The sequence below is a fragment of the Amblyomma americanum genome, chromosome 4 (assembly GCF_052857255.1).
Source record: "Amblyomma americanum isolate KBUSLIRL-KWMA chromosome 4, ASM5285725v1, whole genome shotgun sequence".
NCBI classification, from domain to species: domain Eukaryota; kingdom Metazoa; phylum Arthropoda; class Arachnida; order Ixodida; family Ixodidae; genus Amblyomma; species Amblyomma americanum.
The window spans coordinates 195,463,182-195,488,167 of record NC_135500.1 but is presented as its reverse complement, the minus strand read 5'-3'; the positions used below and the strand labels follow the sequence as shown (position 1 = coordinate 195,488,167).

Genomic DNA, 24,986 nt, shown 5'->3' with positions numbered 1-24,986 from the left:
TCCTGTGATTTGAATACGTATTGCAGGAAGAAATACACTTGGCCAATAGATACTACAGCAAGTCCACTGGCCACCTTTTTGTCATTTGAACTGTGCAATGTTCAACTGTAAACATTGAATTCAAACTGAACTCCAGTTCAGAGCTAGTTCAACGGCAGCTGGTAGTGCTGGAAAAAACCACTCAACTGCCATTCGACTGAACTGCTCTACCCTTAGTCTACCCTTAGTGCTCTTAAAAACCCCTAGGTAAAAGGGATATTAGCCCTGCCTAAAGATGGAAATTATTGCATGGAGATAAAGACCAGCAATACTGTTAGTTTTATTAACAGAATGCGCAGCACCACACAGGCCAATTTGTTGCCAATTTGTTGCTATAATGTTTCTTCTAAGAGAGCAGCAGATACACAAAAATGACACTGCGACGATTTTCTTAAGTCAGGCATGGTGTTAACATTGCTGAGTAGTGACAGTGAATTGATAACGGATATACAAAGCAGCAACCAGTATCCTTAGCAGCTAAGATGCACACACGTTCACATGTAAAACTTAACAATCTACTAGCTAAAAAACCACCATGCAGTACTTACATAAAAAAGCTGCTTGTTCAACCGAACATTTTGGAAGACATCAAATGCTTTGGCTGCACCCTTGCGAGCATTTTGCTGCCCGACTACATCGAGAATATCTGTAATTCATAAGCAAAATTCAAAGTTTCTTTAAGCAGAGCAAGAAATGGAAATGTAACTACATCTTTATTGTTGGTTTGCTACACTTTCCCTCAACCAGCACTGAAGCTTTATTTGGAATGAAAAAAAGAGGGAACATGTACTGAAGAACATGCCTCATTAAACTGCTGTCCCATCAAATTTTAATGGTGAGAGCAGCAGAATGATTTTTAGACTTGCACAGAGCACTCTGAATATTCTGCATGTCAAAGAAGTTTGAGCTCTCATTTGCCGCTTGATAACTCTTTGGGGACTTAAAAAAAAACCCATTAAACTTGGGCAATGCCACATGACTACACTTCCATGTGGCTGTATACTGTTACCTGCACATTTCTGCTCTTGAAGCATCATCAACTATCATGACCTTTCTTCCCTCTTCGTCCTTCCCCCCAAAGCAGGTTATCAAGTCAGTGGCATAAGCCTTAAGTCGACCTCTGCTTTTCTTTTTAAGTACACTAAAAGAGCCTCCCTTCTTCTGCACCATGCAAGGTAAAAAGCACAACATGAACGTACAGATGACTGAAAACAAAACAAGACGGCTTAAGTGTACAAATTACGAACCCTCTGGACATTTTATGAATGTCATAGCAATTAGGTCTCACAAAAAATTTCCGTTTTTTTTTTTTGTCACAAAATTCCGATGAGTCAAAAGAGGTCGCATGACCTTTTGACATCATCACAGCCTGCCCTGATGGGCCACTCTGATTAATCGAGAGACGTCACGAGACCTTGTGACGTCACCACAACCTGCCACCATGGCAGGCGGCAACCTGGCCACTGGTTTGTGAGCAACCTGCCCATAGTGGCAATTGGCAGTTAAAATAATGATTGGTCGAGAGACCCCCAAAATTTGAAATTGACTTGGATAAAACTGCATGCGTACTGTGCACTTTTAAGAATTTGTCATGAACTTCAACAATGTGTAGGTGGCCAGCGCTCCATCCCACCACAACTCGGACCTGCTGTGGCAGCATGTGGTAAAGGAGTGGCAGGGAATGGTAGATGAGTTATATAAAATGCAAACACGAGAGAGACTGAAACTGAGGAAACTGATAAAATGAAACAAAACTGAACCACAAGAAAAACATTAGACACTTATTGTCGACACCATAGCAGGCAACCTAATGCTATAGCATTTCCTTTGAAAATATTTTTAAAGCGGCCCCAAAGTGTTCAGTATATTATTTGTTTTATGAATCAAGAAGATGGAAATGGGAAAATGAACAGACTGGTAACTGTCACTAAAAGAGTCACAAAGGAAGAAGAAAGATAGAAACAAGAATCTTTAAAGAAGTATAGACACCTAAATTTGGTAGCATATTTTCTTCTTTGCAGTGATGCATAAGACATTAATATACATGGATCACCATGTGGTCTTCGACCACTAAATAATTTATAATTGAATTTTTCTCTCATGATGTTTCGGTTTTACTTTCACCAGCTCTGTGACATCAAAGTTCTGCATAGGTCAGGCAAGGCATGAAAAAACTATAATCACTGCTCCTTCATTCGTTGTCATTCCAGCTCATAAGGCAGGCTAGCTTTAGTGTTGTAGTGAATTAAAATGACAAAGCACTGATTATATCGCAGTTTTTCATGCCTCGAGTGACCTATACTTAATTTTGACATCACAGTCATCGTTCAGCTTTTGAAGCCGAAACTGAAAGAGCACGAGAGAGAAATTCGATCATAAATTTAGCCATCATAGGTAAATACTACATTGTGATCCATATATGGTAATGCATTATGTATCATTACAAAGAAGAAATCACGTACCCAAAAATTACGTATCTATACTTCTCCAAGATTTCTTTTACTGCACGGAAAAAAGAATAGGGAAACAGAATAGACAGAATAAAACAAAATATCCACAAAGTAAACCAGAGGAAAGAAGTACACAAAAACAAAGTAAGTACAGGAACATAGTACGCAGGCTAGCGGGTGGCAGAAATTGGAACAGCAAGGTTGGTTAAAAACACTACACATTGAGCCACTTAGCACTGAGAAATGAGCAAACAAGAGGCCACAAACGTAGCTTTGTTCAATCGGCATGAAATTCCGCCTTTTTGATGATGTGAATGCTGGAGTAAATGCACTCATTTACTAAGCAATTAACACACATCACCTCTAATGTCTGTTTCTCATCTTCCATTAAACAAATGCGAGTTGAAAACTAGCCTAAGTTAGGAAAAAAAAGTGGGCACAGACAAAACTGCCAGCTACCTGAGGAGAGGCAAACAAATTTTGCTCCAAACGGAGCACCCTAGATGCAACTAAAGTGAGCAGATTTTCTAACATGAAAAAAAAAAAAAATCCACCAAATGCCCTACTATTTCAGTTCAGTTTCAGTTTATTTCCCACAACAAGTACAGGGCATGTACGATGTGTGGCGAGGGTGACGGGATAAAAGCTGCGTCAAGGGCAGCTTGACTGGCCCCGTCTCCCCGAACCACATTGCAGCAAGCACGACAGTTTAGAAGGACATAAAATATATATGATGGGAAGAATAACAAGGAACAAATGGAAAAAAATATACGAACAAGATAAGTGCAAAAACAGTGAATGAGTGCATAAGTTAAAAAATACATTCAAATCTAACAGTACAGGTTAGTTAATAATATCGAATAATTTTTTCTTGGTTAGAACCCGCAGCTGCTCTTCCGTTAGCTTATATTTGTTAAGTGTACTAGGCAGCCTGTTTCGAAGCATCTGGAGACCGTAGTTAGTACGTGATCGCGGAACGTGCCAATGTTCATGGTGGCGGGTGGAGCGAGATGATATGTTAATCTGCAAGTTTGCAACGGCTCGTAATGTTGTTATATTTTTATGGATTTCAGATTTCTTCCCTATTACTATAATACCTAAACCTAACAAAAGATGCCCAGGAAAAAAAATACTGGTAGTCATCACAAGTGTGTGCAAGCATGAAATGTACATACAGTGTCAATATTAGCACCACCTAGCTTCACACAAAGAATCCTATGCCATCTTTTCATTCTTAACAAATGGAAGAACAAAGAAGGAACGGTCCTAGTACTAACGTGGCAGGTTCTCAAGCAGCAGCGCCTTGGCCTGCTTGCGAGCAGCTAGTTGCTCCTGCTCCGAGCGCCGCGGCCACTCAGGGGCCAGCTGGCCACCTGGCCATAGAGACTCTCGAAGCATGTCCAGCATGTACACCTGCATTGGCTCCGAGAACACCCAGGACACCCATTCGCGCAGTTGCCTGCAGCCAAAATTTATTCCATGTTCATCATTGAGTGCTACAACCTGTTATTGCCTCCAACATCATGATTTTCACTAGTTTCTTATTAGATGCATTTACTGTGTAGTTTCTTCCACGGCCTTCACCTGTCTTGTACAGCCGGTGTCAAACTTGCGTGGAGTGCTCGAGCAGTGCGCTACCTTGCAAACCAAGTGACACCATGTCCCAGTTGATAAGTTTTAGAGAAAAAGCTTGCATGAAAGTAGAGGAACAAAGAATTAAAAGCCAGGTGGGCACGAGAATGCACCTAAAGCCTGTCAGCTGCTGTCTGATATCACCTTTTATTGCTTGCAGCTCATTGCTCAAGCACACTACACAAGCCCAGTACCGACTACACAGCAGTGAACAGTGGCAAAGGCAAGGACTAGGTTCACAGAACAATTAAAAACAAGAACCTCTAGAAACACTACAAAGCTCAAATTAAACAAATGTTTTTTTTTAGGTGAAACTTTATTGCATTAAAACAATAAAAATGGTACATAAAGCACCAATGATAAAAAGGAATCCTTGCCACAATATGTGTAACTCACTGTGCTCGCATCTGGGTGTACTGAAGAATAAGAACCTTTTTCGGTTTTTTAGATTTAGATCAGGCTATAGATTTAGAAAATTTGTTTACTGATACTTAATGAAAATCCACAAATGCTGCTGGCTGCAATTCTACGCACTGCACTTTCTTTCAATATTTGAGAACCGGCCTTGCCTGTTGATTGGCTTGCCATAGTAGGTCTGCACAAATGAAATCAAAGCACGGCGAAGCAAGTTGAAGACTCCCTGAAGTTCGAATAGCTCATCTGCAAGCGCGTACAGTGGCACAGCTACATCATCTTTCTTGTCATCTCGCCTGAAAAAGAAAAACGAAAGTAATAAGAATGGATTGTTTACTAAATAAACATATGCCATAAAACAAATAATTTGCAACTGTTACATCTGCAAGCTTATTCATTATGTCTTCACCTGATGTTGATGGGACCAAAGCATCACTTTTAATTAACTGGCTGTTCGAACTGAGCAGGTTAAAATTAAGGAGATCACATTGAATTCGTGACTCAGTGGTACAGTGGCATAGAATGTCAGCTGTGATTAGCCTGTGATCACACAGCTCTGGGGATGCCCTTAACATGGCCCCAATTTTTCCAGTAGAGCAAGTAAGGCAAATGGCACTTCTAATAATACAAATGCTATTAAAGAACCTTAACTTAATTTTTTACACACATTTTCTGTTTCTTTCAAATCCTTTCCATGCTAAGTGAATTGTGCTGTATTAGTACGAAGCACCACTAAAAATGTGACACTAGCACAAGTGGAGAAATGAACACATTCATGAAAAAAGCAATGAAAAATTCAATAAAGATGCAGCATGATCACATATAACAGAAAGAACGTTGGGGCCACTCAGGCCACTCTGCAAGCGGGACAAGGCCTGTGGCAGCGAGGAGAGGAGCTTCAAACAAAGAAGGTTAGAGCTATCTGCACCCTCCTCGTTAAGAAGGGTTACCAATCAACATTTTCTTGTGGCGACAGCATTCTTTTACATTCGTAATTTATTTCGCTGATTTTCGATAATCTGAACAGGAAAGGGAACATCTGAATTATGCACTTGTTCAAAATGTGCAAAGTTCGAATTAAGGGGAGCTGTTTTAATACACTTGATAACAGCAAAATTAACCTGAGAGTTTGAATAAACAGGAAGTTCGAATGAATGAATCCACTCTATATGAAACTATGCGAAACACATTTGCATGCACAGCATACACGGCATAGGAAATTATTCAAAATGTATGCAAAGCAAACATGAGCAGCTTGCAGGCTGTTTGGTTAACTATGCATGTAACAGATACAATTCACTGAGCTTCTTGTGAAGGGCTGGCAAAATTGAAATATTTAGATCACAGAAAGGTTCATTTTTACTACACACTAATTCTTTGTGCACAATGCAAAAAGCGTTAGACATAACCAAAAGACTTGCTTCACTACATAACAAACAGAAGACAGATAAGTGAAGCCAAGTGCTACTCACAAGTCCTTATCGTAGAGATAAAGGTCATCATCTTCTTCATTGCTGTCTTGAAGAATGGGACCAGACAAACTGCACAACAGCATAACACATTTTAAGTACAGCGGGAGTACAAATTCATATCACTGTACTTCTCATGAAAAGGGCTCAGCAAACATTAAAAAAGAGTAAGGAATAACTAGGCTATTCCAAGCTAACAGAACAGGGCCATGGATTAAAATTAGAGCACGGAGTTCTAGCACATCATTTAACCAGTCATGGCATTGTACTTTGTACTGTTTTGCATTCACTGTTCACAAACAGCATGATGCCTTTCCAATCTAACTGCCTTTCAGGACCTCGTGCAATGATGCACCCATAGCTGCTAGTTACTCTGCCTTTAATTTCACAAAGGAAACAAACAGTAAGAGCTCCTTCAGATAGGTCATGAATGCAGCTCACAGGGAGATGGGAAAGATTTTCTTCTTTTGCTGTTATGTGTACACAGGATTTGGAGGTAGCCAAGCACATAAGCAGCAATACTTAATTGGCATACTACACCATGCCAACTGAAACAGTCACAAAAAATTTTCTGGAAATAATGAAGCATGCAGCATGCCTGCATTTTGTATTGCATGCCTTTAAATAGCCCATCACCACACCAGCTGCGTAACAAATAAGAAGAAAAAAAGGGGAAAATAAAAAAATGAACAAAATGTGTCACACAAAAGGTGTCACTAAGAATACAGAAACTGAAGCAGTCACTGTAAATGCCCTATGACTAACATCTCCAGTGAAGGTAGTCATCCCACAATACTAGCAGATAAATGTGCACCTAAAATGGACTATGTGGTCTCCAGAAAGGCCTGCCATGGAATGTTAACGAGGAAATAGATGGCAACATGTTAACGACATCAAGTTTTAATTATACAAATTTTATTAGGTTCCCAATGCAACTGTTCTGGTGATGGCTGCTTTAGCATATGAGCTGCAATGTTAAAGGATGATTGCATCGAAATGATGTGACCCTGTTCTACGGTGTATCAAGTGCCCGCTCACTTGCGAAATAACTGCAGCAGAGGAAAGGAAATATTCTTCTTGACCGCAGGCAGGTCCTCCTTCAGCGGATCTGGGCTCTGGCTGAGAAAGCTGTACAATGCCTCACTTCGGCTCAGGCGTTCCTCCTTCATTGTAAACTGAAAGAATTTAAAAGTGGTGTTCAACAAGAGTTAACATCATCAAAACGTTCACATGTGCTCATTCTGAGGCAACAGAGAATTTCATGAGGCATCTCCTAATATGAAATCCCAAGACAACAAGGCAAAGCCGAACTGATCCAACTACACAAAGCAGGAATGACTTTAGCCCTTTCAATGTAGTAGAGTTACAAAGCAAGTAATTGTTACAAACCTATGACTTAAAATTCCATTTAACTAGATAAAGCGCGCACAGCAGAGCAATGATGAACAGACACACATTTGTATGCAGATTGTTTTAACCACATTAGTTACACATGGTTTAGCATGAATTCGTCTCACATGCAAGGAGAATCAACTGAAGTGCAGTTGGTTTAAAACAAGGATATAATTACTAGTATTTAGATTCATTAGAAATGGGTACATGGCTGAAAAGGTAAACTGCACAGCTTTCTCGTATTTTTGTACTTGAATGAACATACGGCCTTGTCTGAAGCTTGACAAATTTTTGTCATAGTTGTTCTTCACACTAGTGCACAGTTTAACATATCACAGATATGTGATATCACAGATATATCACAGGTATAGAAGCTGAGCCCTCACATCAAGGAAGCGTTGTAAGGCTGGCTGTGTCTTGTCCAAGAAGGCTTGGTCAAAGCTACGGAAGCGAGGTTTGCTGGCAGATGGCAGGCTTACTTGCTTGAGCTCCGGACACATCTACAGTGACAAGTTTATAATATTACTTTTCAAAATGTAACCACGCACCACCAACATAGTTGAAAGAACTAAGCAAGGGTCCACTCTCACCGGCAAAAGTCGTTGACGGAGGCAGTGGAAGTCAGCGATTGTCTTTGTAACAGCCCACCCGCTTTGGTCTGGTGTGCTCACTAAGATGGTAAAATATGGCAGAGGCTTTGGACTGCAGTCTTTGACAATCTAAGAAAAGGAAAAAGAGCGGTCACACACACGTCAACTCCTTGTGCAAACATAGAATCAGTTGAATCCAAACCCCAAGTTTATGCATAAGTTATAATTGTCCTTACTGCTACAGACCTCGAGTGACCATATTTTAGCTGAGGACTCCTGTAGAACCGGTGTGAAGTCCTGCTGCCTTATACCTTTCTGCTCAATTTAGTTGGTACCAAATCAGAGGCTGTTAAGATGGCATAGGAAAAGACAAACATGACAGGACAATGCTTTTTGTGCTGTCGAATAAAGTGGTGAAGCACCTTAACACCTGATTGTTCAGGTAAAGTAATGATCAAGCTGACATCTGTTCAATGATGCCTGACGTTAGTTGGACAGCGTGTTAGTAAGTTATCACAGCATGACTTCACCAGCTTGTCTCTATAGAATTGTCTACAAGACATCGAGTGCTAGGATTCACAGCCTTTTGCTCACAGCTCCCAACAACCCCTTAGAAGGACGTTGCACAATGAGAGCATGTATTTTACACACATTCAGCATTTTTTTCATTAGCTGCTCATGCTAACCAGCTGCTTAGTAAGCAGGACATTACAGATCTAATTGCTGCCTATGCTAATCAAACGAGGATCCGGAGATGGTGAGTATCTGCAAGTGCATTGTCACACAGTGGTGACAACACAGGAGACTGCAGGAATACGAAGAGCTTGATGATAGTTTAGTGAATGAAGTCATGCACACTAAAAAAAAAGAATGACCTAGCAAGCAGTGCCAACAGCAAACACAATCAACTGTTGCTATGCTTCAAACTGGTACATGCCACAGGTTTTGTACAACTGCAATTATGTGAGATATCAAGATTTTTCAAGGAAACCATAGACACTGTAACGTCTTCAATGATGTAGCATATACATAACTATACCATGTGTAAGCGAAAAGCCCTGCACTTATGTCACATGTATGGACCCGTGCTCCCTAGCAATCCCACGCACCCAGCACCTCCTCCTCAAGAACACAACCGAATCTAGTCCACAAGAGGGCAATGACTTCTCCAAGCAGCCTTTAGTAACCTTTATTCCATGCCACACATAATCACCTCACGTAACTAGCTCCCTTGGCAAGAAACTACAATTTTGTATCGTCAGTAGGGATGTGCAAACATTCACAATTTCAAAACAGTTTGTGAATAGTATTTATTATTCAATTTGCACTGACCTTTTACTATTAAAAGTATTAAAACCTCCTAAACACTCATCAATTATGAAATCCCTGTTCATTTGAACTAGCGACCAAATATCACAGTGTATTCAAACAGCTCGTGCTAGCTCCAATAACTCGCACTTGTCACATCAGTTAACTCATGTGTGGAAGCGCTGCTTGCGGAAAATAGCAGAATAAGCTGTGTCCTGCATGAGTTGTTGTGGTTATTTCCCATCAACAGGTTTTATCCTTCACAATTTTTGTTTGTATATTAGACTCTATAAGTCACATACCTTTAGCCGCAGAGGGCGCAAAGAAAGCTTATGAGAGATACATAAGCCTCGACCTCAGCCCATGCAACCGCACAACGTACATCGTGGCCCACGTGCAAGTAAAATGAAGCCAACCATGCGGTGTAGCTGGCATGGTTTCGTTTTCCCTGTGTTTGGGCCCTTCACGGGGATTGCAGTCCAGTGAAACCAACACATAAGGGCTAAACGGGCTAAGTGCCACCCATTATGAGCACCGCATTTGGAGAGGCATTCCACAACCACAGCATTGTCTTCAGGCATCGTGAGGGAGCGTGAAAGGGATGAACCTGTTCATGCAGTTCAAGCTGTCGATCCGTTCCGTGAGCTGTCTAGCTGTGTTTCGCCAGCATTGGCCTGTACCTTGCCCCTCCAATAATCAACCGCTAACGTCATTCCTCCAATAAGGAAATATCTGGTCAGCTTAAACTGCTCCATGACAGCATTCAGTAAGCTCTTTTGCCACATAAGCATTAAGTCAAACTTTACGGTCTATGGTTTATGGGGTTTTAACATCCCCAAGCGACTCAGGCTATGAGGGATGCCGTAGTGAAGTGCTTTGGAAATTTCGACCACCTGGGGTTCTTTAACGTGTACTGACATTGCACAGTACACGGGCCTCTATAATTTCGGATTCATTGAAATTTAACTGCCGCAGCCGGGAACGAACCCGCGTCTTTCGGGTCAGCAGCCGAACGCCGAAACCACCGAGCCACCGCGGCGGCTTCAAGGCAAACTTTAACATTAGACTTTGTTTACTGATCACAACCATGTTGTTTAAAGCATTGTAAACAAGATATTACCAAGATTACTACTGCACTACTATGTAACTACGTAATTCCCCCTCCCTTATTTAATGCTTGGTAAGCATTACAGGTATACTAAATAAAGCTTATGATGGGTGAAAATCAAATTTGTTCGCAGTACCGCTGTCTCTTTTCACTGATATGCTTCGTGGAAGAGCATTAGTTTTCGATTAAACTACCTGTGGTAATATATTCAAAACTATTTGAAAATATTCAATTCAATTCGCAACCAATTTTTGTTATTCATATTCGCTTTACAACCAAAACTGATTAAATTGCACATCTCTAATCATCAGCTAAGCCAACAGTGACATACACATTGTGTTTGCTTTCTTTCTTTTTCCTTTGCTTTCCTTGAACAGTCACATGACTTTATCATGTCTCTTTGTTAATGCAAAAAGCACTAGCAATATACGTACATGCGTGAATGCATCTGTGTGACACAAAGTTTTCAGTACTTTCAGGTAACTGCTCCTGCCACCATGTTCATTTTTCTTGGTGCTGGTTTTGATGTCATCACCATAATCTTTTGCTTCCATTGGCATTATGTTTCTAGCTTTCCACCTCATTTTCATTGCACTTTGCCACGACCAACCTGCCCCACAAACGTTGATCGACCAATCATATTGCATTGTGGTTCGTAGTCGTCTCCTTTTATCTTCTTTCTTGGCCATGCGATAAAAAAGTCCCTCTCTTCTCCTCGAGTGTACTGAAATCAGCCAATGGTGGCAATTCATAGGTGGCGACACAATACAAGTCACCCTAATGCAAGAGGAGCCATGAAGGGTAACCGGCACTTAAAAAGCTGAGCAAAAATGAATCCAGAAATGTCCTTCAGAGCCCTTCCAAAGGGAGAGGAATAGGACGAAGGGGACGAAAAATAAGCTGTCTCCACAACCTGTGAGCTGTGTATGGTGGCCGCCCACTTGCCCAAGCCCTGGATCCAGTCGTGGGCTCGTTTTAGCTTGTCAGTCAGCAAGCTGCACTGGGCTCTCATTTCCTGGATTTCCTTCTCCAGTACCCGCACCATCTGCGCATATGTGTGTGCAGTGGTCATTTCCTAGTTCACAAAAAACCCAGCACTACTGATGACCCGTCTAAAGAGTGAGTCAGCAAATTTCGTCACAGCCATCATTTTCTAACTTGCTCGTGAGCAATGAAACACCAAAAAATTTGGCAGATTCATGCATACCAGAGAGGCAAAATTTAACAAGACTGAGCCTTTCACTAGCACTAGTTCACGCCTTTAACAATAAAAATTGATAATAACATCACACATCTTGAAAGCACCGAAGTGTTATATTTTACTTCAAGCATACACTGCATAAATGCACATTTTACTTCTTAATACCATATACCAATAGCATTTGCACAATTTAAGCAGCAAACCATTTCATACTAAACAAAGCAGAGCTGATTCCATTGATATCACAACCCAATACCCAATCATTGGCACCTTTATTGGCATTTTCAATGCAAGAATGCAAAGATTGTGATAGTGAAATTTATGGTGCAAAGGCATCTGTGGCCAAAGAGCACCATGACACAAGGTATTTTCGTTTGCTCAAGTTGGGGTCAAAGACCTATTTCCCAAGCATTTTATCCCGATTAAGCCGAGCACCAGGTCAGGGGAAGCTTGTACCCATTGCATCACCGGTGGGCACCCGGTGCCACTGTGGATCGAACCCTGCACCTCCCGCATGCGAGGCGGATGCTCAAACACTGGGCCACCGCTGCGGTCTAAGAATGCAAACAATAGGCTGCAGTAGAAACTTGTGCAACTGAGGTTGTCATAGCACAACAGCTTCGCTAAAAGAAAAAAAGAGATAAGATTCCATACCCCTGCTATTATATACCAGTGCAATTATTAAAAATTTATAAAACCTCCAGTACTATAGTTGCCAGCCTTAAAGGTGCACTAAAGAGGAATCTGAACTCGTCTTTTTACCGTGGGAACTCTATTTACACGTTTCTGGCATTCTTAGAAACTTCGAATTATTGTCCTGTACGGCCGACTGCCCTAATTAACTCGGATTGAATGCCCCGGCTCCCGCCTTTTTTTGAACTCAACGCGGTAGGTAGGCGGAGTCAGCCAACGCGTGGAGTGCCTTTCAGCCAGTCCAGTGGCGGCCTCACTTTCGATTTTATGTTGTTTTTAGGTTTCTGTGAATAAACAGTTTCAGTCACAGACAAAATAGCTGCAAATTAGGCCCACGGAAATAAAATACACGTGGACTCTTTGATTTACGTATCACTCCGCCGATGGCAGAGCGGCAAGCCGCCACGGGACTGGCTGACGGGTTGGTTGACACCTCCTACCTACCGCGTTGAGTTCAAAAAATAAGGCGGGAGCCGGGAGGTTGAATTCAATTTAATTAGGGCAATCAGCCACACAGGACAATAATTCGATGTTTCTAAGAATGCCCGGAACATGTAGATAGAGTTCCTGCGATAAAAAGACGAGTTCAGATTCCTCTTTAGTGCACCTTTAGCAACTGATTGTATGGCACCCAAAGTCAAATGCATCAGTATTCTGTGAGCATATGAGCACATTCACTCTTTCAGGCAAAATTTTTCACTGCTTTCAAGTGCATAATTCCATAAGATGCAATCTTACTTTATGCTAACTTGCCCTTTTTTTCATACTATCTGTCATGAAACATTTCATGTTTAACGTCCCAAAGCGACTCAGGCTATGAGGGACGCCGCAGTGAAGGGCTCCAGAAATTTTGACCACCTGGGGTTCTTAAACCTGCACTGAGACCACACAGCACACTGAGCCACTGCAGCGGCCATGACAGGACTGTGGTCACAAGTGTATGTTGACAAAATAGGGCGGCCTTAATTTGCCTTTGAACGCTCCAAGGCAATAGCAGAACTCTTCCTCAAATCCTTCAACAGCAAAATTTGCGAGCGCAAGCAATCACTGTGCCAGAATAGGCCTCATGTGCACTCCACTTAAGCAAGCGCGCTCGCTCGGCACAGCGATGTCATGTTAGCCAAAGTGAGGCCCTCTACACTCCAATGGCGCTTGACCGCAAACACGTTTGGCGGCTTCGGCGCACTTCGACCGCACTGGCAGAGACTTGGAGCATGTGTCTATTTCGTGCCGAGTGCACCAGCCGCCGCCAGGCCGTCCAGATCGGTCCCTCCTCTCGTCAGGGCCGCACTGCTTCATGAATCTACGGCAGATGGCGCTCGAATGCAATACGCATCATCTGCGCCTGCGCTTATCCAGGCGCAGCCGTTGCGCCACGTCGAAGTGGCTGGAGTGTAGTACGGCTGGATTTGCGCCTGGCGCGGCATGACCGGCCTGACGTGAATGACCACCACCAGCGCTTGCCCGCGCGCCGAGGACGTCAGAGTATAAACTCGCCTTTACTGGCAATTTGACCTGTGAGCTTTTGCTGCACATGGCACATTCATGCACCTACTGTCTGAATGATGTCGGGTCACTGTCTAACTTCCCCAATTCAGCAATATTTTGTCCAGTAAACCAAGGACACACCTCATTACTGTCGTTATCCCTGCCCTTGTGTATGTGTCGCCACAATGCCCTCCCCAAGAACCCTGTCAAGCTGGTTGCAGGTCTTTGCTAAGGACATTTTTGAAATATGTATCTTGAAAAATAACAAACTGAACTGAACTGAGCAGACTCGGGCAAGATACCTTTGGGTCTGAATTGGGTGTGGCCTGCAGTGCCTGGAGCGCTCTTCTCTTGTCATCCAGGCGAGACTCCAGGCGTGTTAGCTGGTTCTTTCTCTGACCGTAGCACTCCTCGACCGTCGGCTGTGGTGATTCCGCCACTGCTGGCACACACTCTTCCTGTTGGCTGCTGCTGGAAGGGCTCTTGTCATCTGCGAGTGAATAGTGTAAGCTACTCAGTCAGTCACTTCAGAAGCCCTTTTGTTCAAGGTGCATTCAAAGTATGCAAAGCTCTGCATGTTGAATTCTGCATTGTGCTCTCATACTAAGGTGTACTGTCCTTTATTTTTTTTTCAGTGTTTCAACAGCAGCAAAATAAACATCAAGAAAGATACGTTCACAGATATTCTTTCTGGTTCCTTAATGTGTGTGCTTTAAAGGGACACTGAGGAGAAATTGAAGTTGGCTTGTATCGATAGAATATAGCAGCTCCTGATCACAAAAACGCCACTCTTACTGAAAACAAAGCTCTTGTAAGGTAGAAAATAGCAAGAACCAAAATACAGGTGTCGCCGCCACAGGCCAATCTCGCAAGTACAAGCGTGATGACTTCCTAGGACAAGAGGCACCACCTTGGAGGAATTTTCCTTACTTCATGGAAGCCACGAATCTCTGAGGCTGGCAAAGGAAGGTTGCGCACCGCACCGCTAGCTGTCAGAAATCACTGAGTCTGCGTTTACGTCACGTATCACGTCACTCCGTTCTGAGACGTCATAAGAGTTCCCTGAGTTTGAATCAGAGCGGCGGGAAAAAACTTTTTCATCTTCGAATCCAAATTTCTTTGAAATAAATGCATCTTTCGCGCCCGGACAAGCGGCAACAAAGCCATGAAATGCCGAACTATCAGATTTTGCTAACAAAAAAAAAAAAAAATGATAGAGTTCTCCTCAGTGTCCCTTTAACAGCTTGCCACAAGGCTTCATGCACACATGAAGGAGCCATAAGAACCACACAGCAAAGCAAATCCACACCCAGAGCCAAGACTGAAACCATGAAAGCATATGCCAAACTCTTTCCACATACTGCCTAGCAGTGATGCCTCTACAATGGAGTCCTGAGAAAGGGCATGTGTGCACATAAAATATGCAGAGGTGCAAAGACAGCTAGATATTTGAACCCACTTCCTGCACAACCCGAGTGAACATGTTCCCATATGTTAACACTTTTCTCATCAACTCTCACATGCTCTCAGGCTTTCAAACATACGGAGTTGTTTCACCCTTTGCTAACCTTTTTTTAAAGGCGGAGGGACACCAAATTTTTCACTGCATTTCTTTTTCCTCTATAATAGTGCATGACACACTAGTAGACAAGGATAACCATGTGGAATTTGCCTGCACTCGGTAAATACATGTGGTTTCCATGCAGTTTTGGTTTTGGTTTCAACAGCTGTACTGTAGCTATGACGTCGCAGCACAGACTGAGGTCACATGAGGCCTACAAAAAGTGCGATATAATTGTAGTTCCACAGCTTTGATTTGCTCTCACTTTTACGCATGCCTGGCTCATAACTCGGAAATACATTGCGCAATTATACAGCAATTATACAAAGGGAGAATAAACAGTCCTCCCACCCATACCAGGAGTTGCAGCTTTATGCACAGCCAAAGACACTACATTCCGAATTTCACAAGAAAAAGAGCATTTTAGACTAAACAAACAGACATCTTTGGCTGCTTTGGTTAAAAAGAAAACAGCTGTAAACCCAGAGTGACTAGAAATTTTGCCGACTGCAGGGCTACACACACTATGTCTTTCAAATATACACTGCCTGTCAGTCACTTGACCATGTAGTTGAAAAAATTGCACAAAAAAAAAAAAAGCTAGTCCTGAACGATGTCCAAAGTTCGGCCACTAAAGCTTCAATAGAACACACTTTCAAACTTGGAATAATTTCTCAAAGTAAGAAAATGCAGTGGAAGCATGTGCATTTGTTGTAATGGCTTGTAGTGCTAGGCCTGAAGAAGTCACAAGTGCCATCATTTCCAAATGGTGCCTCTCAGTACCTGCCAGTATCCCCTTTGAGACCCCTTTTGAGCCCCATGAGATAATGATGGGGAAGGCACAAGCCGCACCTTTTATTGTGCAAAAGTAGTGACACACGTGAAGAAAATTCCCCTGTGAGCCAGCAGAAAGAGGTGTGCCAACCATAGTCATGCATACAGTGTACCCCAAACTTTGTCATTGACAGACGGCATGTGGACGCTGTTTTATGCCTTGGAAATTCGTATGACATCATCAAGCTGTGCATAAAACCATTTCTACACATAACATGCACATTTTGCAAGAAAAGAAAACTGCAGGTTTACAAGTCAACAAGTATAAGATACAAAATGCCTGCTTTTTTTAAAATGAAATACCAACTGACAATGCTATGTGCTAATGGTAGCCATGCCTGCTAACATGCAAATACACATCACTACTATTAATTAAGAAGGGGAACTGACTTTTGTGTGCCGATTCTATATACATCATTTATTTTAATGTTAACTTGTTTCTTGAGCATTTATGTAATTTGTTATGTAGCTTTTTGTTGAGAGCTTTCAAGAAATTTTGCTGTAGGAAACTTGCTAAAATGTGTGCTCTTGGTTTCTCTTGACATCAAGCAATGCAATAAGGGTACAATTATCATCCTGACTATCATGGTGGTTGAGTTATAGGATTTTGAAGCTGCCACTTGAGACACAAGAAAAAAGCCTGCGTTTCAGTTTCTGAAGGGACGGCTTCAAAAACCTTATAACACAACATCTATGAGAGACAGGATGACAAGTGTTCCTTTACTGCATTCCCTGATGTCAAGAAAAACCAATGGCAGACATTTTAGCAAGTTTCCTGCAGCATAATTTCTTAAAAGTTCATCACAAAAAAACTAGCATAACATATTACAGAAGTACTCAAAAAACTGGTGAACATGAAATTAAATGACATATATAGAATCAGCACACAAACATGACATTCCCTGAAGCTTTCATAATTGTGACTTCATTAATGAAACCTTGTTTTCTAAGACCACTGTCCCCCCCGGTTCCCGGAGTTCCCGGGTTCGAACCCGACCGCGGTGGCTGCGTTTTTATGCAAGCAAAACGCTTAGGCGCACGTGTGCTATGCGATGTCAGTGCAGTTAAAGATCCCCAGGTGGTCGAAATTATTCCAGAGCCCTCCACTACGGCACCTCTCTCTTCCTTTCTGCTTTCACTCCCTCCTTTATCCCTTCCCTTATGCAGTTCAGGTGTCCTACGATATATGAGACAGATACTGGGCCATTTCCTTTCCCCAAAAAACCAATTATTATTATTATTATTATTATGTCCCCACCCCCCACCCCCTCCTTAAACAGGACTTGTCGGGCTAGTTGGTTGATCATAATGCAAAAAAGACGAACTGCGCAACAAGAACACGGACGAAAGGGAGGCAGACACACACTAACGCAGACTTACAACTTTACTAAAAGAAGGAATACAAGGCAAATATATATAGCGATCCCCAAGATGCGTTGGGGATCGCTATATATATTTGCCTTGTATTCCTTCCTTTAGTAAAGTTGTAAGTCTGCGTTAGTGTGTGTCTGCCTCCCTTTCGTCCGTGTTCTTGTTGCGCAGTTCGTCTTTTTTGCATTCCTCCTTAAACCATGGTGTTCACTCCTCTGTGGCGTCACACCCTTCCCCCCACACTCCCCGTAATAAAAACAAAAAAGTCCTTGCCTTCTTTGTAGCTGCCAAGGTCAAGGTGAAGATTTTGTGTCTCAATCACCATGCTATGGTAAGCCTCACTAACCAGGAAGGAATGGTAATAGCGCTCTTCAAGAATCTGATATACTTCTTTCTGAGCTTGCAGAAATGCTTCAGGTCCCTGAAAAGCAAACAAGACCTTTTACTGCACCTCATCTCTGAAGAGTGTGAACAGGACAAGACAAAGCAGAAGCACAGTAATACATGGTAAGACAAGCCCATGTGAGCAGGCTTCTACTCGTCTACGTGCCAAGACCCTCAGAAGAACAGCAAGAACAGCTAACCAAAAGCTTTCAGAGGTCAACATAAGTCAATAAGTTTATTTTCAAGGTTCAACTGGAGGGTTACTGCCAATAGCCTGACATAGACTCGCTTATCCAAACACTGCCTAATGTAGTGGCTTTCAATGATAGTCTCAGCTTCAGTGAACAAAACCCTACAACTCAACATTCCTGCCTTAACCTCCTTGCATGAATATTTAAAACATATCAAACATGCCATGTGCGACTGACAAATCATTTCGTAGCCTCAAAAGACTTGCCTTATTAGCCATGATGAAAGCCTCTATGCCCTTGAGGACGCCCTTTGAGAGTCTGATGCCAGGCCGTGGCCGCTTGATGTATGTTTGATAGATCTCATTTCCCAGTTGGTGCCATTCATCCTGATGAGTACCAGAAGATGACACAGATCAGATGATGCAAATCAGAGAATGCTATGGACATCCAAAAAAAAAGTAAGCACTACACTTACCTTGCTTGAGAGTTGCATGCTTTCCACATCTTGCCAAAATCTTGCGGTTTTGAGGAATAGAAAAACGGCACAAAAGAAAATAGGACCATTCGACGATGGCGGGAACTGTTATAAACCAACTAAAGAAAAACACACGACAAAGAGATTCTAGAAATGCTAGAGACAAACAAGTGCAACACTCACGACAGCAGAGATTTCCCAACCTCTTCGCCTTGCAAGAACCTGGCCAGGTACTCTCTACATACTGATGACTCCATGAGAACTGAGAATGCAAACACCTGCGGCAAGGTAATACTCATAGTTCATAAGGTAGAACACACAGAAGAGTCATCTGAAAAATGCAGAAGTGCTCAGCAAGCAAAAAAAAAAAAGATTAACAACAACCTTCCGTCCTGGAAGGCTTTCTTGTTCATCGGATGGTGAATAACAGTCCAAGCCTCCAACCAATTTAAGCTGCTTTTCACACCGTGCTTTAGCATATGTTAGCTGGAATTAAAAAAAATGCAGAAAGTTATTAACAATGTTGTTAATGATGTCATAAGGCAAAATCAAGACTTCTGCCATGCAGTCAATGCTGCAGCCATATAAAAGCTTGCAAGAAAAAAACATGCCACCGGAAAATCAAAGAGGATATTCTTCATAATGTATGGGAACTTCTCAAATGATGAAGCAAAAATTACCATTGTTCTATGAGAGAAAACTTATTTAGAAGTGAGAAAAATGCGGAACCTTGAAGAAATGCTCTTTTGCATAGTACGGGTATACTACAAACTCCTCATATGTACCACATGGAATATAATTTTATTCAGTCACTTCACGGTCCAAGCAGGAAGCTTTTGTTCATACCTGTTTGATGTATTTGGACAGATTTCTTGATTGCAACAGGTCCCCTTTAGCTGTACTTGGTGCATCGTATTGTTTATCTGAGTACACAAAAAAAAGGTATTTATTTAGTACTGTGATGTATACTGCAGTTGAAAATTTTCTAGAAAAATTTTCACGACTAGCCTTCACTAATGCCTCGTGCTTTCTTCAGGTTGTTGGCAGTGGTAGCTTGCATAATTTCTGATACAATGTTGAACCTGTGTAGGAGAAATGTCTGCAGTTAAACATCGTGTATACAGGACAACAAAAGCAGAACTTAGCTTCCATTTCTCCAGACATTTACAGAAATGTGCAAATGCACGAAACTCGTGCACACAATAAATTGATGTCAGCCATTCATAAAAGCATGTGAGCATGACATGTATATGGCATTAAGTGTTTTATGAGCGAGGATTCCTTTACACGAGCAAACACACTCCAGAAGGTATGCGATAGCAGTACCCAAAATCAGCATAAATCTTGAAACCAGTAAATTAAGAGATACGCAACATAATGCTGACATCATATCATAGTACTGATACAACCCTGGCATCGTGTTCCCCAGCACTTTTCTTCCCTGTGATCTCGCAACTTAACATGACATGGCTCTGATTATGATTAAAGTCTACTCACCTATCCAGCCATCCATCCCACCAATATTTTGAAAATATTACTGCAAAATTCCCTAGCAAAACAAGGGATTAAAAACCGCACAACAAACAAGGCATTGCTGTAAATAAATTTCTTTGTAGGCTACACTGCCCCACCATTTGTGCTGTACGTTTCCAAGCCTTATCTCTTTAGAGAAGCTTACGCATCAAGGCATAAAAACACTGAAGAAACAACCAGCTCAGTATAGGCCCACTTCACCACTGGGTCAACACTGTTCCCCAAAAAGCACTACAATATTTCCAGGAACACAACTTTCTCCCCGAATGTGTGAAAGCTATCTGCTAGTGTCACTGCACCGTTAGGCTACAAAACATAAGAAAAATAAGCTTACCGCATACGTTTCAAGTCCTGGACGTCAGTGCAAGTGTCAATAACAAATATAAAATCTTCCCATGTCTCAGCGTATGCGTAGGTCCGGCTGTGCTTTTCATTCTCCACCTGAAGCCACTGAAGGTAGGCAATAAGCTTTTGATTTATATAATCTGGGTCCGTGACTAAGTCAACTGTCGGTTGAAAAACTGGAATAGACAAATACGAAATGTGAAATTTACTGCGTCCAAGGTATTGCACCATTCACGAAACAAGAACCTCTACAACAAATACACAGGACATCATACATAATGTCAGACATGGCTTTAAAAAATCTACGGCATGCTGAAGGCATGAAACTGCAGCAGCATTGTTGGCAGTTGCCTGCAGCAAGCCGGAGCATTTTTACGTCATGTCAATACAACTGATTAGTCAATATTTATAAACCCTTCAGCCACTGGAGATAAACACAAAATGTTTCAATTGAATAACTGTTCAACACTGAAAAGAACCATAAGTGACAGTGATAAGGGAAGAGTAGGTTAATCGCAAAACCGCTTTCCATGCTCTCAAGAAAGCATGTAGTGTGGCAAGGGCATGTGTTCTGAACATTCCACGCCTGGCAACGCTGCCTTACCGGGCATTAACATAAGGCGCCCATGTTGATGCGGCCAGTTATCATCAGCACCCCATGACTGACTGTAATTGTATGCTTGCCTCGGTTTTCCCACACTTATTTCAGGGAGTGACAAAAGCATTCAAGGTAAAAAACACATATTCATAAAAAAAAGTGACAATTAGAAGTTTTTATACACAATAAAATTTTGACCGAAACCTTTCATGTATCTTCGATGCTTTATATGTTAATTATTTAGCACTAACTAATTGTTCAAGTTAGCTGCATAGCATTTCTTTGTAGCCGTATGGCTGCACTTGTGTCGATGCTAATGAGTAATTGCTCCTTATTACAAATTTACTACACCTTTGGGGATTCCCATAAAACACATGGGAATAACACCGTTCCCACTTCAAGCAGATGGTAGACGGTAGGGCCTCACCCCATCATCTGCTGGTTACCTCAGTTTGTAGAGAAAGCGCCCCAGGTAGGCAGTGGTCCTGGGTTCGAACCCAAGACAAGGACGAATTTTTCTTCAACTGCAAAGCTTCTGTGAAAGCTGCATAGCTTTCCTTCGCAGCCGTACGGCTATGCTTGGGTGCATGCTAATGAGCAATTGCGCCCTCATTATAGGTACTACCTTGAATGTGACAGTATAAGCAAGGATATTCGATATAGCATTCAAAAGCGCAGACACTAGAATTGACCTTTTTCATGGTTCATGGTTCATGGGGGTTTAACGTCCCAAAGCAACTCAGGCTATGAGGGACGCTGTAGGGAAGGGCTCTGGAAATTTCGACCATCTGGGGTTTTTTAACGTGCACTGACATCGCACAGCACATGGGCCTCTAGAATTTCGCCTCCATCGAAATTCAACTGCCGCGGCCAAGATCGAACCCGTGTCTTTTGGGTCAGCAGCCGAGTGCCATAACCACTGAGCCACCACGGTGGCGCACAATTGACCTTTTTGTTCACACAATAATGCAACATATAATTAAAGTAGAACTGATACTCTCTCTACGGTAGGCATCAGCCTGAGATTCCTGTGAGATTCAATCAATTAGGGCTCATTATATTAAGCTTCCGCAGCAGCTAGCAGTGTCACTGGTCAGCACACATTTAAGACATATCTACATTCTCAGAAAACAAGAAAACCTCTTCTAAGCCATATGCAATGCAATACTGAAACTGAATTACATCACGTATGCATTAGAAATAGAACTGAAAAAGGCAACAGGCTCTACTGACATGCATAGCATGAAACCATTAAATTTCAAATGGTGTCCAAAGCACATGATCAGACACAGCAGATTTTTTCACCGTGAAAATGGCATGATGAAGTTAGAGCAGCTGTATGAACTAACAAAGCACTCTGGACCTGGCAACATTTTTTAGCTACTATGCCGAGTTCCAGTTCAGTACCGAGCACAAAAATTAAATGCAAAAGGTGTCATAGCGGTTGATGAAAGCCCAAATAAGGAAGGCCACATTTGGCCCTGGTGATGCTGCTTGCAGAGCCTAACAGAAAAGCCACCGAGCCATATGCATGCCGTCATGCAATCAATGTTTAGAAAATTCTCTGGGCACTCAATGCAGATTACTCTATATATCTGGGAATAATATAGGTGGTTCAACCACAATATTTGTTGCAGAGTGGCATGATGTTCAAAGTGATGATGAGCAGAGTGAACGCAGTAATGATATGCATCTATACGTGCTCATATTCATTTTGTATGGCTTAGAGAAAAGAACTAAAAAAAAAATCATCTGACAAGCTTTTATGCTATGTCGCGCAATATGAAAACCCAATGATAGCTGTTACGCTGCGATACATGTTATGTGGCTTCCTTTCACTGACATTGTTTTCCTTGTTTATTGCATATGTGTCCCCCATTGTCTATTCACATACACATGCCGCTTGTGCTACTGCATTGGCGCTTGTATTCATGTCACTCAGCCACTAAGTCATGTTGTATTACTGGAATTTTCTTGACCCTTCTCTCCACACCACATTCTCTCTAGCTTCGTTACACATAGTGCCACCGGTATGGTGTACTCCACGTGTCATGCTGCGGTGTCTCTTCCTGTCCTACTGCGCTGCGTTATGGCTACGAACCGTCATCCTCCACGCTAGATCATCTCTCAAACATAGCACAGCACAGCAGCTCTATCCTGTACCCCTTCTCCCCTGCCTGCTCTCTTAACCCCCCCCCCCCTACCCCCCTGCTGGGATCTAAAAAAACACTGCGAATCCAGGGGGTTCCTTTCATTAACAGTTATCACTGTAAAAGCAGCAGATCTCAATATGGCTTAAGGATACTGGTTTGAACAGCATAAGCCTACACATTGCATGCCTGCACCACAAACAGCCACCGCTTTCGGGCCAGAAGTAATCGGCATCTTTGTGAATCTCTCCAAGAGAAGCTGTGGTGAGGCTCAATTACCGAGGCAGGCTAAGATCTCCCGTAGCAGGTGGCGCACAGAAATGCAGAGGGCGTATTCGGATGGCAGTAGTAAGGCAAGCAGGAAGTCAGCCACCTGGCGCAAGTGGTCCAGCTCCAGCTGAGGAGTCTCCAGGAAAGGGCTCAGTGGGAATGGCCGTCTCTCGCCATTCCTGCAGACAGCCACCAACAGCGGGACCATTCAATGATTTCGTAGCAACAAGTAGGCGAGTTTATTATTATAATAAAGCCTTCAAAGAATGTGCACTCTTACAGAGATATAAGGGCTGATGCTGAAGGAAGATATGCTAGGCACCAAAAAAAAAAAGAAAGCCAACCCCCCCTTGTCACCTACCACACATCAGTAATAGAAGCAAATCTCATTTCTGGCTCATAAAATATAATGCTCTGCTTTCTTTGTTTGTTTTTTTTAAGTACCTGATACCTCGTGGTAGCCTATCAAAACCTACATGAATAATAAAACTACTGTTGGTAACCCTTCTGTGTACTGTTTACATGTATGTCTGATCCAGTATGCTGTGAACGGCTATCTATGACTAAAAAGTACTTCCCTAAAAATATCATTTTGCTGAGAGATGAGACCAACCAGTAGGATGGGGTGTAAACAGCAATTTCCAAGAAGTACAACATTCACACTGAATCCAGAGTGCTTCCTGTACATGAAGATCTTTGTTTAACCTAGACTGACAGGACACCTGAACCAGATTTAGGCACCACAACTACACAAACGTTTCGCAGGGCCAATAATTATTTGGTTTTTGCTGAAAAGACGAACGCCACAGAAAGCACCATAAACATCACGAAAATTTTCCAAGAAAAAAAACAGCCTAAATTTCACAGTGGGTAACCTCAGAAAATACCATTCAATTTTCAGGCCCAAAACCTGTGCTTGCATCAAATCCCGTTTGCTGGCATATACATAAATCTTAGCTAAGCCAATCCCCAGCTTCAGTTCACAGCCTTCGAAGATGGTTAAGAGCAAGGCATTTATTTTGTTTTCTTGCCTTAGGTCTGCCATTACAAAGTTATGTCTTTATTAAACAAACATCAGTCTAGAGCCAAATGAGATCTGCGCTCAGAAACAATGGTCTTCCACAAATGCAGCTCAATCTCTTAGCAAGAAAATGCTTCAGGAATAAAAGTGTAAGGGATTGCCTAGCACCAGTGACAATGCAGATGCCCCACACAGGGAAAATGTGGCCAGGTCAGACACCACCGCGTCTCGTATAAAGAAAGAAAGATTGGTAATAAATATGATGCCCGAAGTTCATGGCAAAAGATAAGTTGGCAATGTATTTAGTGTTGAAAAATAAAGCAAAAAAGTAAGACTCTGACAAAGCTAAGCGCACTGTCTCCTATGTCAGCAGGTTGGTTCCTCGTAGTCATATATGCACTGACCAAATATGGTGCTTTTTGAGCAACTTCCTCAGAAGGCATAATGAGTTTACTTCATAAGGCCAAAC

General features: G+C 42.2%; 1 protein-coding gene across 1 annotated transcript in view; it reads right to left on the bottom strand.

Moving 5' to 3' along the window:
- The window catches only part of LOC144128966 (sorting nexin-25-like), a 32,773-nt gene that overhangs the window by 4,278 nt on the left and 3,509 nt on the right, over window positions 1-24,986 (bottom strand). The window contains exons 5-22 of the mRNA XM_077662805.1: window positions 23,506-23,675; window positions 20,468-20,654; window positions 19,609-19,682; window positions 19,447-19,523; window positions 18,985-19,086; window positions 18,784-18,878; window positions 18,601-18,640; window positions 18,392-18,511; window positions 17,824-17,971; window positions 14,087-14,274; window positions 11,316-11,447; window positions 7,987-8,115; window positions 7,783-7,896; window positions 7,043-7,179; window positions 6,008-6,076; window positions 4,691-4,831; window positions 3,767-3,948; window positions 588-685 (exon numbers count right to left, since the gene is read on the bottom strand). Coding sequence (XP_077518931.1) covers window positions 588-685; window positions 3,767-3,948; window positions 4,691-4,831; window positions 6,008-6,076; window positions 7,043-7,179; window positions 7,783-7,896; window positions 7,987-8,115; window positions 11,316-11,447; window positions 14,087-14,274; window positions 17,824-17,971; window positions 18,392-18,511; window positions 18,601-18,640; window positions 18,784-18,878; window positions 18,985-19,086; window positions 19,447-19,523; window positions 19,609-19,682; window positions 20,468-20,654; window positions 23,506-23,675 — 2,203 coding nt within the window. The remainder of the gene's footprint in view (window positions 1-587; window positions 686-3,766; window positions 3,949-4,690; window positions 4,832-6,007; window positions 6,077-7,042; window positions 7,180-7,782; window positions 7,897-7,986; window positions 8,116-11,315; window positions 11,448-14,086; window positions 14,275-17,823; window positions 17,972-18,391; window positions 18,512-18,600; window positions 18,641-18,783; window positions 18,879-18,984; window positions 19,087-19,446; window positions 19,524-19,608; window positions 19,683-20,467; window positions 20,655-23,505; window positions 23,676-24,986) is intronic.